The following is a 14,994-nucleotide window of genomic DNA, read 5'->3' as shown; positions in this document are numbered from 1 at the left end:
CTAGATGAGTGCAAGGCCCAGCTGGAAGCCGCTGTTGCCGCATTGAAGGAGCCCAAAAAGGGTCCCCCTGGTAACTCTTTTGTCTATTGCAAAGAATATGGGTACCAGATAGTATGCAGCATGTATGCACACCTAATAATAGATGTTGCAGGTGGCCCCGGAGTGAATCCGGAGGCCGTGGAGGCGGATATGGCACGTGATGATCGACAGCGAAATGCTGGCGAGCGCGTGCTGACGTGAGTCATGTAGGATAAAAATGATCTCCAAGACGCCAATATCCGGCTGGGCGTGGAACTGAAGGATATGCGAGACCAGCTTGCGGACTCCGTGAAGGAGAATAAACGGCTTCGGCGCGGCATTTTTAGTAAGTGCTTGAACGAACTTTTTAAAGGAGTTCGGTGAAGAAGCCTGCTAACAGCGTTATGTCTGCAGGTATGCTAACGGGTCGTCCCACGAAGGAGATGCCCGGGTCTTCGGGTGATCTTCTACCAAGGCTCTCACAACTGCACGAACAAGTTCGGCAGGTGATGCAGGGTATTGCCCAAGCCTTGTGGCCATCCGCGTCCCCGCCAGGAGGCATGGGGGAGCTTATAGAGAAGCTCAAGGGAGCACGGCGGCGCTTCCGATTATGGAAGATATCAACCTGCCGACAAGGTGCAAGGGAAGTCTGGGCTATGGTGAAGACACGATATACCAAGGCGGACCCAAACCACATGGCTGAGGTCGGACCTGTGGGGCCCGATGGGAAAGAGATCCCTGTCAGTTTAGTGTATGACCAAGTAGAATTAGCCGCAAAGTATTCCCAACAGGATTGTAGGCTAGACAGCCTATTGGATGGTATAGAGGAAGAATTTAATCAGTCTTAGTGACTGTGTACTTCAAGTGACATATGTAATATCCCTAGCCGGATTGTAAATCATTTGTCATGGCAGACCTTTTCGCTTCGACCTCTGGACCCGATAGTCCGGAGTGTATCCGAATACCCACTCAGTTATGTAAAAATTGGGGTATGCATGGAAACCAGGCGTAGCGGTCATAAGTTCTTGAACAGACAAGTACCCAACTAGCTATGTTATATTACATGGATAGTAAGAAACATCTTCCAGGGAGAATAGTTCCGTTAAGGGTTCCTTTCCCTGGGTACGCATGCCCTAATGTGCATGTCCGAACTGCGAGACGCAGGCTAAAAACATCTGGGGGCGTGTAGTAAATTAAATGAAAGTCGTCTTTTATTCACCGACCGAATATTCCCTTAAGAACGCTAGCTTTCGGCTTCACCCAGTCTGAGGTACACGTCCGGCTGACCGAGCAGTAACAATCGCAGAGGTGCTCCCCTTATGCCCTAGCCGAATTAACGGGAATGTAGGGCATAAATACAAGAGCCAGGCAACCCAGCTTGGCCAAAACTTAAGTCATATCGATGCATATAATGGCGAAAAAAGGTACATGCGGAATAATAACACATGTGCGGGGCATAAAGCCCGGAAAGATAATTAGATTAAGCTTCTGTATAAGAAGCCCCCAGGTATATTGAGCATGGTTAGCGCGTCAAGATTGTGTAACCAAGACACAAGTTTAGCCCTTTAGGGCCTTGAAGAGAAAAGAGAGAGAGAGAGAGAGAGAGAGAGAGAGAGAGAAAACAGATGTGCAAAAAATTGACGGAGGTAAGGAGACGAACATAGAGTCCGGCGCTAGGCGTAGAATCTTCGGAGTCTGGCTGTGTTCCATGGGTTTGGCTCGAGTCGGTTATCCGATGCATCCCACAGACGGTACGCTCCGCCGGTCAGAACCTGGTCGATAATGAAGGGACCTTCCCATTTGGGCTTGGGCTTGTTCTTTTTCTTCTCCAGCAGGCGTAGAACCAGTTCGCCAACGTTATAGGTTTGGGCCCGCACTTCTCTGCTTTGATACCTTCGAGCCTGTTGCTGATAGAATGCGGAACGGGCCTTTGCCACGTCGCGCTCCTCCTACAGGGCATCCAAACTGTCCTGCCGATCGAGCTCGGCCTCTCTTTCTTCGTACATGCACACTCGAGGTGAGTCATGAATTATGTCGCAAGGCAGCACCGCCGTGTATCCGGTAGTGCGATTCGACGTGGTCTGCAGCCCCATAGTACAGAGTCGAGCTCCTCTACCCAATGAGTGCCTGATTCCTTTAAGGACCGCACTAATCTGGGTTTAATGTCGCTCATGATAAGACCATTCGCTCGTTCGACTTGACCGTTAGTTTGCGGATGATAGACAGAAGCATAATCGAGCTTGATGCCCATGTTGCTGCACCAAAATTTCACCTCGTCGGTTGTAAAGTTCGTGCCGTTGTCAGTGGTCATGCTGTGGGGGACGCCATAACGGTGTACAACCCCGGATATGAAGTCTATCACCGGTCCGGATTCAGCCGTTTTGACAGGTTTGGCTTCTATCCATTTGGTGAATTTATCCACCATGACCAGTAAGTATTTTTTTATGGGTTCCCCCTTTGAGGGGTCCGACCATATCAAGCCCCCAGACCGCAAAGGGCCAAATAATGGGGATTGCTTGGAGGGCGGTAGGTGGCATGTGGCTTTGGTTTGCAAAAAGCTGGCAACCGACACAATGTTGTACCAGATGTTGTGCATCTGCTCGGGCCGTCGGCCAATAAAAACCTATACGGAAGGCCTTGCTTACAAGGGCTCGGGCTGTGGCGTGGTGGTCGGCTAGTCCGGCATGGATTTCTGCCAAAAGCTTCCGCCCTTCCTCTTCGGAGATGCACCTTTGAAGGACTCTGGTTGTGCTTTTCTTATAAAGCTCTCCGTCGTGGACCTTGTAGGCTTTAGATCGCCGCACTATGCAGCGTGCCCCATTTTGGTCCTCGGGTAGTTCCTGCCTAGTTAGGTAGGCCAGGAATGGTTCTGTCCACGGGGCGATGACGACCATTATCACGTGGGCTGAAGGTGTTATTTCGGTGGCAAAGCCTTCGATTGTGTCAGGGTGTTCGGTATCTGGGGTTGTGGCCGGGTCCGGACTATTTTTGCCAGTGTCCCCTTCCCATACCATGGATGGTTTAAAAAGTCTTTCCAGGAAGATGTTCGGTGGGACAGGGTCGCGTATAGCGCCGATACGGGCGAGGATGTCCGCCGCGTGGTTGTTTTCCCGAGCCACATGGTGGAATTCAAGCCCCTCGAACCAAACTGACATTTTGAGGACGGCGTTGCGATATGCCACCATTTTTGGATCCTTGGCGTCGAAGTCTCCATTTACTTGGGATATTGCGAGGTTCGAGTCCCCACGCACCTCTAAGCGTTGGATGCCCATGGAGACTGCCATCCGGAGACCGTGTAATAGGGCCTCGTATTCGGCTGCGTTATTGGAGTCTGTGTATAGTATTTGGAGTACGTATTGCACTGTATCTCCGGTGGGGGACGTCAGGACGACGCCAGCCCCCAGACCAGCCAGCATATTAGAGCCGTCGAAGTGCATGATCCAATTGGAGTATGTGCCGTACTCTTTAGGGAGTTCGGCTTCCATCCATTCAGCAACGAAATCGGCCAATACTTGCGACTTAATGGCTCACCGTGGTTTGTATGTTATGTCGAACGGGAGGAGCTCGATGGCCCATTTGGCAATCCGGCCCGTGGCATCGTGGTTGTTTATTATGTCATTGAGTGGTACTTCGGAGGCCACCGTGATTGAACACTCTTGAAAGTAGTGTCATAATTTCCGGGATGCCATGAATACTGCGTATGCTATCTTTTGATAATGTGGTTACCGTGATTTGCATGGAGTGAGGACGGTGGATACATAATATACCGGCTTTTGAAGTGGGAATTTATGTCCGTCCATCTCTCGTTCGACGACGAGCACTGCGCTTACAACTTGATGAGTTGTCGCTATATATAATAACATTGGTTCGCCAACAGTTGGCGCGGCCAAGATTGGGTTGGTGGCCAGGATGGCTTTTATTTCTTCCAGTCCGGCCGTGGCTGCGTCCGTCCACTCGAAGTGTTTGGTGCGCCGAAGAAGGCGATAAAGGGGAAGTGCCTTTTCTCCTAATCGGGAGATAAAGCGGCTTAAAGCCTCCACACATCCAGTCAATTTCTGGATTTGCTTGAGGTCAGTTGGGATAGCCAAGTGCGACAGAGCTCGGATTTTAGCCGGATTTGCTTCAATTCCTCTACTGGAGACGATGAATCCCAGGAGCTTTTCAGCGGGAACGCAGAAAACGCATTTTTCCGGACTGAGCTTAATGTCGTATGTTCGGAGATTGGTGAACGTGAGCCTCAAGTCGTCTATTAAAGAGTCGACGTGTCTGGTTTTAATGACCACATCGTCTACATATGCCTCCATAGTCTTGTCGATCTACTTTTCCAGACATGTCTGGATCATGCGCTGATATGTTGTGCCAGCGTTTTTTAGCCCGAAGGGCATTGTGTTAAAACAGAAGGGGCCGTATGGCGTGATAAATGCCGTTGCGGCTTGATCAGACTCTGCCATCTCAATCTGGTGGTAGCCGGAGTATGCATCGAGGAAGCACAATGATTCGTGTCCTGAGGTAGCGTCGATGATTTGATCGATGCGAGGGAGTGGAAAGGGATCCTTTGGGCAAGCCTTTTTAAGGTCTTTGAAGTTGATGCATAGGCACCAGGATTTGTCCTTCTTTGGTACCATCACCAGGTTTGCTAGCCAGTCCGGATGTTTTATTTCTCTAATAAATCCAGCCTCCAGTAGCTTGCCTAGCTCTTCTCCCATGGCTTGTCGCTTAGGTTCAGAGAAACGCCGAAGAGTCTGCTTGACCGACTTGAATCCTTTTAGGACATTAAGGCTATGCTCGGCCAATCTGCGTGGGATTCCTGGCATGTCTGAAGGATGCCAGGCGAATATGTCCCAATTCTCGTGCAGAAACTCCCGTAGTGCGGCGTCTACAGCGGGGTTTAACTATGCCCCGATGGATATTGTTTTTGTGGGGTCTGTTGGATGGACTTGGAATTTGACTATTTCGTTCGCTGGTTTAAAGGAGGTGGACTTGGATCTTTTGTCTAGTATCACATCGTCCCTGTCCACCATGGAGCGCAGCGCGGTTAACTCCTTCGCCACAAGGGCTTCGGATAATGTCTCGAGGGCTAGTGCGGCTATTTTGTTCTCAGCGCGGAGTGCTATGTCTAGATCACTAACTAGAGTGATGATTCCATTGGGTCCGGGCATTTTGAGCTTCATGTACCCGTAATGGGGTATGGCTTGAAAAATCGTGAATGCCTTTCGCCCTAGAAGGGTGTGGTATCCGCTACTAAACGGGGCCACTTGGAATGTAATTTCTTCGGACCTGTAATTCTCCGGAGTGCCGAATACCACATCAAGTGTGATTTTCCCAGCGCAACGTGCCTCCCGACTAAGGATGACTCCTCGGAAGGTCGTACTGCTTTGCTCAATACGGTTGCTGTCTATTTCCATTTTTTGGCGAGTTTCCTCATAAATGAGGTTTAATACGCTGCCGCCGTCCATGAGCACCTTAGTGAGCCGAAAGCCGTCCACAATTGGACTGAGGACCAAAGCGACTGGTGCTCGGGCTGTTCGGAATTTAGGTTCGTCATTTGCATTGAAGGTGATAGCCGTGTCGCTCCATGGATTTATTGCTGCCACGTGGCAGACTTCGGCAAGGCTGCGGAGTGCTCGCTTACGCCTATTATTTGAGGCGAAGGTCTCGAAGACCGTTAATACTGTATTGTTATCCGTGGGAAGGTGCTCTGAGGTATTTTGGGTGAGGAGATCCTCACTGCTTTTGGCCACCTGCCGGAGTACCCAAGATGCTCTAAGGCCGTGTGTTGATATGGTATCCGCTGTACTATGGATTTTGTAGGGCCTGTTAAGCCATCCCTCCAATACGGTTCCACGCCCTGTAGTGGGTTTTTGCTTCTTTATAATTGAGTCGGGCGACTTATGAGAGTGCACCCTTTTAGTCCGGACTGGGGGTTTTTTCAGAGCCGGATTATCCCAAAATTGTGTTTGGGTTTTTCAGGCACTTTCCATCGCACAGTATTTCCATACTATGGCCGCTAAGTCAGCGAAGTGTGCTATGTCACGGCGACTTATGGCGTTGAGGACTCCCTTGTCCGTGCAATTGTTGCAAAAGAACGAAATTGCGTCTTCCTCGCGACAGTCCTTGACCTTGTTCATTACAAGGAGGAATCTGGCCCAATAGTGATGTACTGTCTCTTGGGGCGCTTGCCTAATGTGGGAAAGATCATTTGTATCTGAGTGGGTGGGTGGATTTAAGTCCAGACCTTGACCCAATCTGTGATCCCGGGGCAGGGGAGTTTCCGATCTTGGAAGTTCGGGTTCCGGGATGTTGCCCTGTGGGTTCGGTATGCGGCCTGATTCTGGATTCAGGGTTAGGGCGGTGTCCTCCCGTGAGCGAGTATCCGGCTCGGGGAGCTCGGGAATCCAGACATAGTTCGTCCTCAGGATAGAGGGAGAATCGCCGCATTGCTCCCCCACCACCACTATCTGATGGGTCACCGACAGAGAGTTAATCTCCCTTTGGTCGGGTTTAAGCCCGATCCGATCGTAGTCCGTAGTGACTCCCAGAGCAGCGATGCGATCCAAGAGCTCGTTCAAAGAGGAGAGCTCCATTGGATCCATCTGCTCGGCGAATTTCGAGCCGATGTGGAGGCTATTTTCGATGACCCGAAAAGTCATCGTCGGCGCCGCGGCCGAGCGGGTGGTCATGACGAAGCCGCCTACTCGGAGAGTTTGGCCTACAGCCAGGGCTCCCCCAGAGGTGATGTTATCCTTGACAACGAGGCGAGCCATCCTCCTTATGATGACGACACAGTGGAACTCTCAATGAAAGCACCAATGTCGGTGTCAAAACCGGCGGATCTCGGGTAGGGGGTCCCAAACTGTGCGTCTAAGGCGGATGGTAACAGGAGACAGGGGACACAATGTTTACCCAGGTTCGGGCCCTCTTGATGGAGGTAATACCCTACGTCCTGCTTGATTGTTCTTGATGATATGAGTATTACAAGAGTTGATCTACCACAAGATCAAAGAGGCTAAACCCTAGAAGCTAGCCTATGGTATGTTCATATGTTGTCCTACGGACTAAAACCCTTCAATTTATATAGACAGCGGAGGGGGCTAGGGTTACACAAGGTCGGTTACAAAGGAGGAGATATACATATCCGTATTTCCTAGCTTGCCTTCCACGCCAAATAGAGTCCCATCCGGACACGAGACGAAGTCTTCAATCTTGTATCTTTATAGTTCAACAGTCCGGCCAAAGGATATAGTCCGGCTGTCCGGAGACCCCCTAATCCAGGACTCCCTCACCTGGCCAGGCAATTTTTTCCAACTTTTCAGGCTATGTCCAGGCTTCACTTTGTGCCAGGCATAGATGCTAGGGTGAGAACCAAACAGGCCCATAATAACAATTCTACAGTTTCAACGTGGAATAAGAGCTTTCAAGGGGCTCACACAATCACCGCCCGTTGACATCGGGACATCGAAGCTAAAATGTTTAAGGACTCCACACCCACACACCTAACAACTCCACTATTCTCTCAGGACAAATATCATCTCCAACAGTAGCCCAACACAATGTATGAATGGAATAAAAAACATCATCTGAACACAATTAAAAACCAAGCCAGCCTAGATAAAATAAAAACAAAACAATGGATCACAATGCCCCCATACTAGAGAAAAAAGCTTAATTAATCTATTAAGATGCTGAGCTCCCTATTTGGAGCTTCCTGGGCATCAGGGGCTATGGGAGCGCTATGGCCCCACCTGTAAGAATGTGTGTCATGGGCCAATCGATTTTCTTGGTTTGAGAAGGCATTGCCTAGTTTATTTCTATGTTTTTCATCAGTTTTAGTAGTTTCTGTTTTTCCTGCTTTTTTCTTTACTATTTGTGTTCCCTCTCTTTTTATGTTTCATTTTGTTCACATGCTAATTCATGAATGTTTATTAAAATTCATGAACATTTCAAAGGACTTTGAACACTTTTTTAGAATTCATGATCATTTTTAATCAGTGAACATTTGTAAATTTGTGAAACTTTCAAAATATTGAACATTGTTTGAAATCCATGAATATTTTATAAATTCAAAAACATTTTTATAATTTTTATTTTTAATTCGCAACATTTTTTATATCCAAGATATTTTAAAATACATGATCTACTTTCGATTTAATGAACCTCTTAAAAATTATGACACCCTTTTTTGTTGAGCTAGCAGTGCGTCGAACCGGTTGAGAGGTGGGGGAGGGGGCAGAGAACCGAGCTGAGCAAGCGAGAGCTTCATGTGGCGGTCCATGTGAGTGCTATGACAACAATTCCACGGTTTCAATGTAACATAAGAGCATCGAAGGAGCTCACACAGGGAGCGACGCGCTAGATGGTGTTCATGTGATCTGGTCCTCGTAGACCCTAACCTCGTGGAGGCCTTGGCCGTTGCGCAGTCCAATACCATCATAGAGACCTCTGTCCGCCACCGGATCAGTGACCAACTCCTCAGAGTAGGGTTGGCCGACTCTGAGCGATCGTTCACAACAGCGGGCGGCGCAAGCTCTTTGTCCGACCGTCGACGCAAGGCGAAGGCCATCGAGCAATTACGCCGCGACCAATCATGGCTGTTGCGACGTCTAATGGTCCTTTCGCCTCTAGAAGGACGACGAGTACAACTGCTTGAACACCGGCGTCCATGGAGACCGTGCCTACGAGGTCACCGTCTGGTTGCTCGCGTAGCTTTTTAATTTTAATTTCGATGTTGGAAGAAACTTTGTTAAATTTCGTCCCTTTTGATTGTAGATAATATATAATCAAAACATAACAAAATATTGTCTGGTTTAGCATAAATTTTCACAAGTTTTGGCGGGTCTGATAGTGGAGGGCTGCTAAATGAAAAGTGAGGGTTCCCCTCCCCGTCCTCGATCTCCAATTATAGCTGGCCAAATGAGCCGGTTTTTTCGGGCCGGCCCGTGAGCACGCGGGCACGGCCCACCTTGGGCCAGACACGACACGGGCTAAACGGACCAGGCCCGGCACGCGGCACGCCTTGGGCCGTGCCTGGGCCTGGAGGCTGGGCACGCGGGCCGACACGGCACGGCCCAATTAAGTTTTTTTATACATTTATATATGGCCTAACATGTAAAAATAGATTAAAAACGCTTAGTGTGTCAAATAATAGACTGAAAATATACAGCCCACCGTGCTAAACGGGCCAACGTGCCGGCCCATTTACTAACTGGGCCGTGTCTGGGCCTGAGGGCGCAACACGTGGGCCGGCACGACACGGCCCATTTTTTTGAGACAACACACGGCACGGCCGTATAGTAATCGTGCTCTGGCGGGCCGTGACAGACCGGGCACGATTACGATGGGCCGTGCCGGGCCGGCCGTTTGGCCAGGTATGTCTCCAATCAAATCAAATCAAAGAAAAGAAAAGAAAAATCCCCAAGCTCGCTCGTTCCCGGCATCGACGGCGCCGGTGCCGGCGATTCACGCCTGCGTCTCCCTCCGACCCGCCTCCGTACCACCACCACCAGCACCACCCACCTTTCCCCTGTCGACTTGACCAATCCCGTGTTCAACAGGCAATCTGATCTGGTTCCCCAAATTTTGTTGGTTGCCCTAGCCTGTTTCGTCCGACCTCAGTATGCAGATCCATGGCGCCCTCCGATTTCTCCTTCCACCCCTCCGCCCTGATGGGCTCAAACGCCGCCGGATCCACCTCCCGGTTCCCCGACTGGGCCCTGCTCTGCGAGGAGCCGCGTCTCTCGGAGCGCCGGAACGAGACCACCGCCGAGTGCGAGACCAGCGAGGGCCAATCCGTGGAGGTCTCCTTCTGGCTCGTCGACCCGCCCGGCGCCTCCTACTTCTCCTTCAACTGCCCCGGCCTCCACGCCTCCGCCTTCGACGACTACGCGCCGCCCTCCCTCGTCTGCGCCGGGGCCGCCTTCGTCCTCTTCAGCCTCACAATCAGGGGCTCCACCCACCACTTCGTCTACAAAGCCGCCCCCTCAGGGGAGCAGTCACTGCAACTGCTCCCGGACTCTCCAGTCCCCAGAAGACGGCGGTTCGGCCTCTTGCCCCGCGGCGACGGCGAGCACTTCGCCGTGGCCTACCTCGACCGCCAGTGGATCTCCCAAGACGACGATTGGCGGTTTGATGCGCACGTCTATTCGTCCGAAACGCAGGAGTGGAGCAGCCACAGGTTGTCGTTGCAGCACTTATCCGAGTCTGACAAGCTCATGTGTTGTCACCATAGCTTGTACTACAGGCATATCGCCGTTGCAGGCTCACTGGGCTGGGTTGATCTCCTGCGGGGTGTCCTCCTCCTTGGGAACCTGTTTGACGGGGATCCTGTCATCGAATTCATCCCATTGCCCGAATCAAGGGTTAACTTTCTCGACAAGGATGGTCTTCCTTACCGTGCCTCGGAGTATTACTGCAACGTGGCCTGCTGTGATGATCTCCTCAAATTCATCGAGATAGAATTTGATGACCCTCTTGTCAGGACCAACCGTAAAGGTTGGAGAGCCAATGTGTGGAACAGGAAGATCTCTTGGAACAAGTGGGAGCTCTGCTCCACAGTTGATGTTGCTAAAATCTCAGTGGACCAAAGTTATTCTGTTTTATTGCCTCAGCTGCGGAGTGACGAGACCCAAAAACTGGACTTGCAGAAACTGATTTTCTATGCCCCAGTGCTGAGCACCCACGATGACAATCTTTTTTACATGATGGCCAAGGTGAATGCTGAAGACGAGACTGCCTGGGCCATTGCAGTTGACATGGAATGTGCAGCTGTGGAAGCAATGGCCCCGATTACTCTTGGACAGGACCACTACCACATTGCAATGTTCTGTCCATGCGACCTCCCCAAGTACCTCAACATGACCCCAGGTGATTCTTCCATCTTTATCCCCCACGTGATTTAACTAGCAGTCTTATTTTTTGAATTCTTTCTTGTCTGCTTGTTATATGTGCTTAGGACAATGTTTCAGTATTGATGCTATGGACATTGGAGTGTTCGTGGTCAGTAACTTTAGCTGCTCTTCATTAATCTTAAAATCTAACTATGTTTTCCCATGTTTTGATTCATACATTTTGATGTGTTAGAAACATGCATGAAGCTGCAGCCCGTACTTTAAAAAATGTGCTCAAGTTTCATATCGTGGTCAGATGCAAGTATGCAAGATGAAATAGCTGCTGATATTGTCAAAGATAGTCGAGGTGTATCATGATTCATGAGGCCATTTTTTTGTTTTTTGTGGGATGATCCCATACCTAGTTAACTTTAGTCAGCACATAGCGCTTATGATAACTGAGGCTTGATGAACTGACTCATCTGTTCCTCCAACCAAACAGAAAAAACAACGATTTGTTGGTGCTATAATTCAAATCTGTTCCATGAACCAAATTAAAGTATCAATGGATATGGACAACCTCAAGTGGCTTATGCAGCATTAAATAAACAAATTATCTTGAAAATCCACTAATAACAGCAATCTGCTAGGGCGCGTCTTTTCATCTCATGTTGCTGGTTGTTTTGACCATGTGTGATGACCAACCTGCGCGCATCCTCAGACACCATATTACCACTGCAGGATGGCCTTGCTATGCATGCTGTTTATGGCACACTGATATAATTCGTTAGAAGAAATGAGAGCAATCCAACGATGTATCCACCAAAAAATTGATCTATGATTTGCTAAGGAGGCAATAAAATTGCTCAATTGATAAGTTATATGTATTTCTTTCGCTGTCTTTTGTACCTAACTGTTCCTTTGTCCAAACTTTTGCAGGGGCAGACATGGATAATCCAGCGGACAAGTGCTCTAAGCGGTAATTCAAACTTTGCTAATTTTACTTGTTCCAGTGTTTTTTTTTGCATGATGTCTTTTTAATTTATGCTGCTGCTTCTGTAGGATGCCTGTTGCCAGGTGGAGTGTGAAGCAGTGTGTGGTGCAAGTGCTGTGGACTCTAGACTGGCTTCGAGAACTTGGTAACTAATAAGTCTGACTTCTTGATATACGCTCTTTATTTGTCTTGGGTATAGTAGATGTGCAGCCAACATTCACCAAGTGCATGTCTGGACCGTTGATCTACAATTAATTTCTGAATATCTGCTGAATTTAATCTGCAGCATTACTCTAAATGCTTGCCCATGTCAAGTATAATATTCTTGTAAATTTTATATGATCTCACTCTTCATTTGGATGTTCTGTAAGTTGGTGAAAATCTTGAGCAAGTGCTGCCTGTGTGATAGCATTATTAGCTCCGGAGATATATGTTCTTGCAAATTGGCTGTCATGACCAGGACATTCACATCTGTATGGTCAATTGCAGATCAATGCTTGGAAATTGAGAGGTCAACTTACTACACGTGCAGATTATTACTTCAGTTTTCTCCAGTATCATCTCTGCGTTCCAGTATCAGACCAGTAAGTTCTGTTATTGTATCCCACAGATATAGTCCAGGGCTTCATGTTATGAGTGTATCCTTATCTCTTTGCTAACCCTTTGTGGTCAAGTTTCTAGTTTTGTTTATGTAGGCAGATGTGCTAGCGTGTTTATAAAGCAATTGCTTGATTTCAAATTATGAGCTCTCAGCATTCTTGGGCAATTATTTATATTCATATTATGAATTCTTAATGTGACTGAATCCTAAGAAAATCATGATGTAGATGGTAAAATATGCTTCCCATAGTGGTCAAGATGAAGCTGCATCAAAGGCTGTAGATTTTTGCCTAAGGTATATAGATGAGGAAACCAGGCATTTGTTTGTGAAATAAACTTACCTTTATATCTGATCATAATGTTTGCTGTTTACTAGAGCTTTGGAAGATTTTGATTTGGCTCTACACGGATCACCGAGTGATCCATCAGCATCTGTTGAAGCCATGCGTAGCAAAATCAGTGATGTCGTTCAAGCTTTGGACAAGTACAAGAAAATAAGTCACCTCTCTTCTTTATTATTGAAAGGAGCCCTTTACTGATCTTAATTTTGTACTTGGTTCAATTGTTTCAGCGTCACGCAAATTGTGCCATCAACACTGATACCAAAAGAAAGGTTTCTTGGAGATGCCAGCGGCCAAAAAAGATCAAAGGCAACATTTGAAACTTGTGAGAAGCCAATCGAGACAAAGAATACAGCCCATGGGTGGCTGCAAGTGAGATTCAAGCCCATTCATCAGGAGAGGTATCAACGTCGCAGGAGATGGGGGAAAGCTAGCCGTGAACAACGAGCTGTGGTCGATGCAAAGGATACACCTGGCAAGTGGGAGCGAGGGAAATTCAAGCCCAGTAATTCTCGAAGGGGAAAGGCGGTGGTCCCGGGTGGCTGGTTGCTGCCTCTCTGCTTGCTGATATCGATGGTCGTGGTTATGTCATCTTCCCGCCGTTATGTAACGGAGCCGGTATCTTACTGATAGGGAATGTCTGTAGGAGCATAAGCTTATTGTATATGGAATGTTGAGTTATGGTTTCGGCCGTCGTTAATGTATGGACATGATGCTTATGTGAAGGTGCTGGTTGCTGCTACCTAGTAGACACCTAATTGTAGTACTACATACTCCGTATGTTGTACTAGCTATACTTGCTATACCTTCTTTGTAAGGGCATAGTTATCTCTACGGTGTTTTGGTGATTGATGACAATGCATTTGCGGACTAATCGGGTGCTTTGAGTTCTTTCAGATATTCATTCTTCGGCACGAAACGATTATTTCCCCTCGGCGCTCTACTCAAGACGGTGTAGCTTCCTTCGTGACTTTGTTGGTGGACTAAGTTTTGTAGTAGTCACCGTACTACCAAGAGGGGATCTGCTTCGGTATGGTTTGGGTGGAATCAACACGTACACGTTCTTCTCTCACCCACCGTTTCTTTCCGTCTCTCTGGTGCTCCTCTTTTCTCCTCTATGCGTGTTTTCCTGGACCCAGCGGTAGTACCGCGGGCCACAGCGGTAGTATCGCTGAGACTCACTAAGCGGCAGTACCGCTCCTCGGAGCGGTAGTACCGCTTTATGGTCTCAGCATCAGTACCGCTGCGGCTCCGTGTTCCTACCGCCTCGACTCGAGTGCGCATTTTCTCGTGTCGGGTTTTACGGCACTAGCTGCAGTATAGCGGTAGTACGGCTGAAGCTCAGCAAGTGGTAGTACCGCTCCTCCGAGCGGTAGTACCGCTGGATGGCCTCAGTCGCAGTACCGCTGTGGCTCCGTGCTCCTACCGCCTCGACTCGAGTGCGCATTTTCTCGTGTCGGGTTTTACGGTACTAGCTGCAGTAGTAGTGGCGGTAGTGCTGCTTGCGAGCGGTAGTACCGCCCTGCCTCCGCGGTAGTACCGCTCTGGGTCCCAGCCCCAACCTCTTCTCTTCTAGCGCGGCAGTACCGCTGAGGTGGAGCAATAGTACCGCTTATGAGCAGTAGTACCGCCCTGCTCCCGCGGTAGTACCGCTCTCTACGGGGCTGAGTGGGGGGTAACGGTTGGATTGTTCCCCCCACTATAAAAGGGTGTCTTCTTCCCCCCTTTGACCTACCTCTTCCACCATTAAAGCTCCATTATTGCTCTAAGCTCCATTTTCGCCCGATCTCACTCCCTAGCCAACCAAACTTGTTGATTTGCTCGGGAGTGGTTGAGAAGGCCCCGATCTACACTTCCACCGAGAGATTTTTGATTCCCCCACTCATCCTTAGCGGATCTTGTTACTCTTGGGTGTTTGAGCACCCTAGACAGTTGAGGTCACCTCGGAGCCATATTCCATTGTGGTGAAGCTTCGTGGTCTTGTTGGGAGCCTCCGATTAAGTTGTGGAGTTTGCCCCAACCTTGTTTGTAAAGGCTCGGTCACCGCCTTCAAGGGCACCAGTAGTGGAATCACGGCATCTCGCATTGTGTGAGGGCGTGAGGAGAATACGGTGGCCCTAGTGGCTTCTTGGGGAGCATTGTGCCTCCACACCGCTCCAACGGAGACGTACTTCCCCTCAAAAGGAAGGAACTTCGGTAACACATCCTCGTCTTCACC

General features: G+C 49.0%; 1 protein-coding gene across 1 annotated transcript; it reads left to right on the top strand.

The window, feature by feature from the left end:
- The first annotated feature begins 9,418 nt into the window (after window positions 1–9,418).
- Window positions 9,419–13,634, top strand: LOC125542524 (uncharacterized). Its single transcript, XM_087528670.1, has 7 exons — window positions 9,419–10,878; window positions 11,781–11,820; window positions 11,904–11,980; window positions 12,325–12,419; window positions 12,663–12,730; window positions 12,812–12,919; window positions 13,007–13,634. The coding sequence occupies exons 1-7, from the start codon at window positions 9,642–9,644 to the stop codon at window positions 13,404–13,406; spliced, it is 2,025 nt and encodes a 674-aa protein (XP_087384796.1). The 5' UTR covers window positions 9,419–9,641; the 3' UTR covers window positions 13,407–13,634.
- Window positions 13,635–14,994: the final 1,360 nt, after the last annotated feature.

The sequence above is a fragment of the Triticum urartu genome, chromosome 6A (genome assembly GCF_056163025.1).
Source record: "Triticum urartu cultivar PI428250 chromosome 6A, HENAU_Tu73, whole genome shotgun sequence".
Lineage (NCBI taxonomy): Eukaryota > Viridiplantae > Streptophyta > Magnoliopsida > Poales > Poaceae > Triticum > Triticum urartu.
This window is presented reverse-complemented; position numbering and strand designations above follow the sequence as displayed.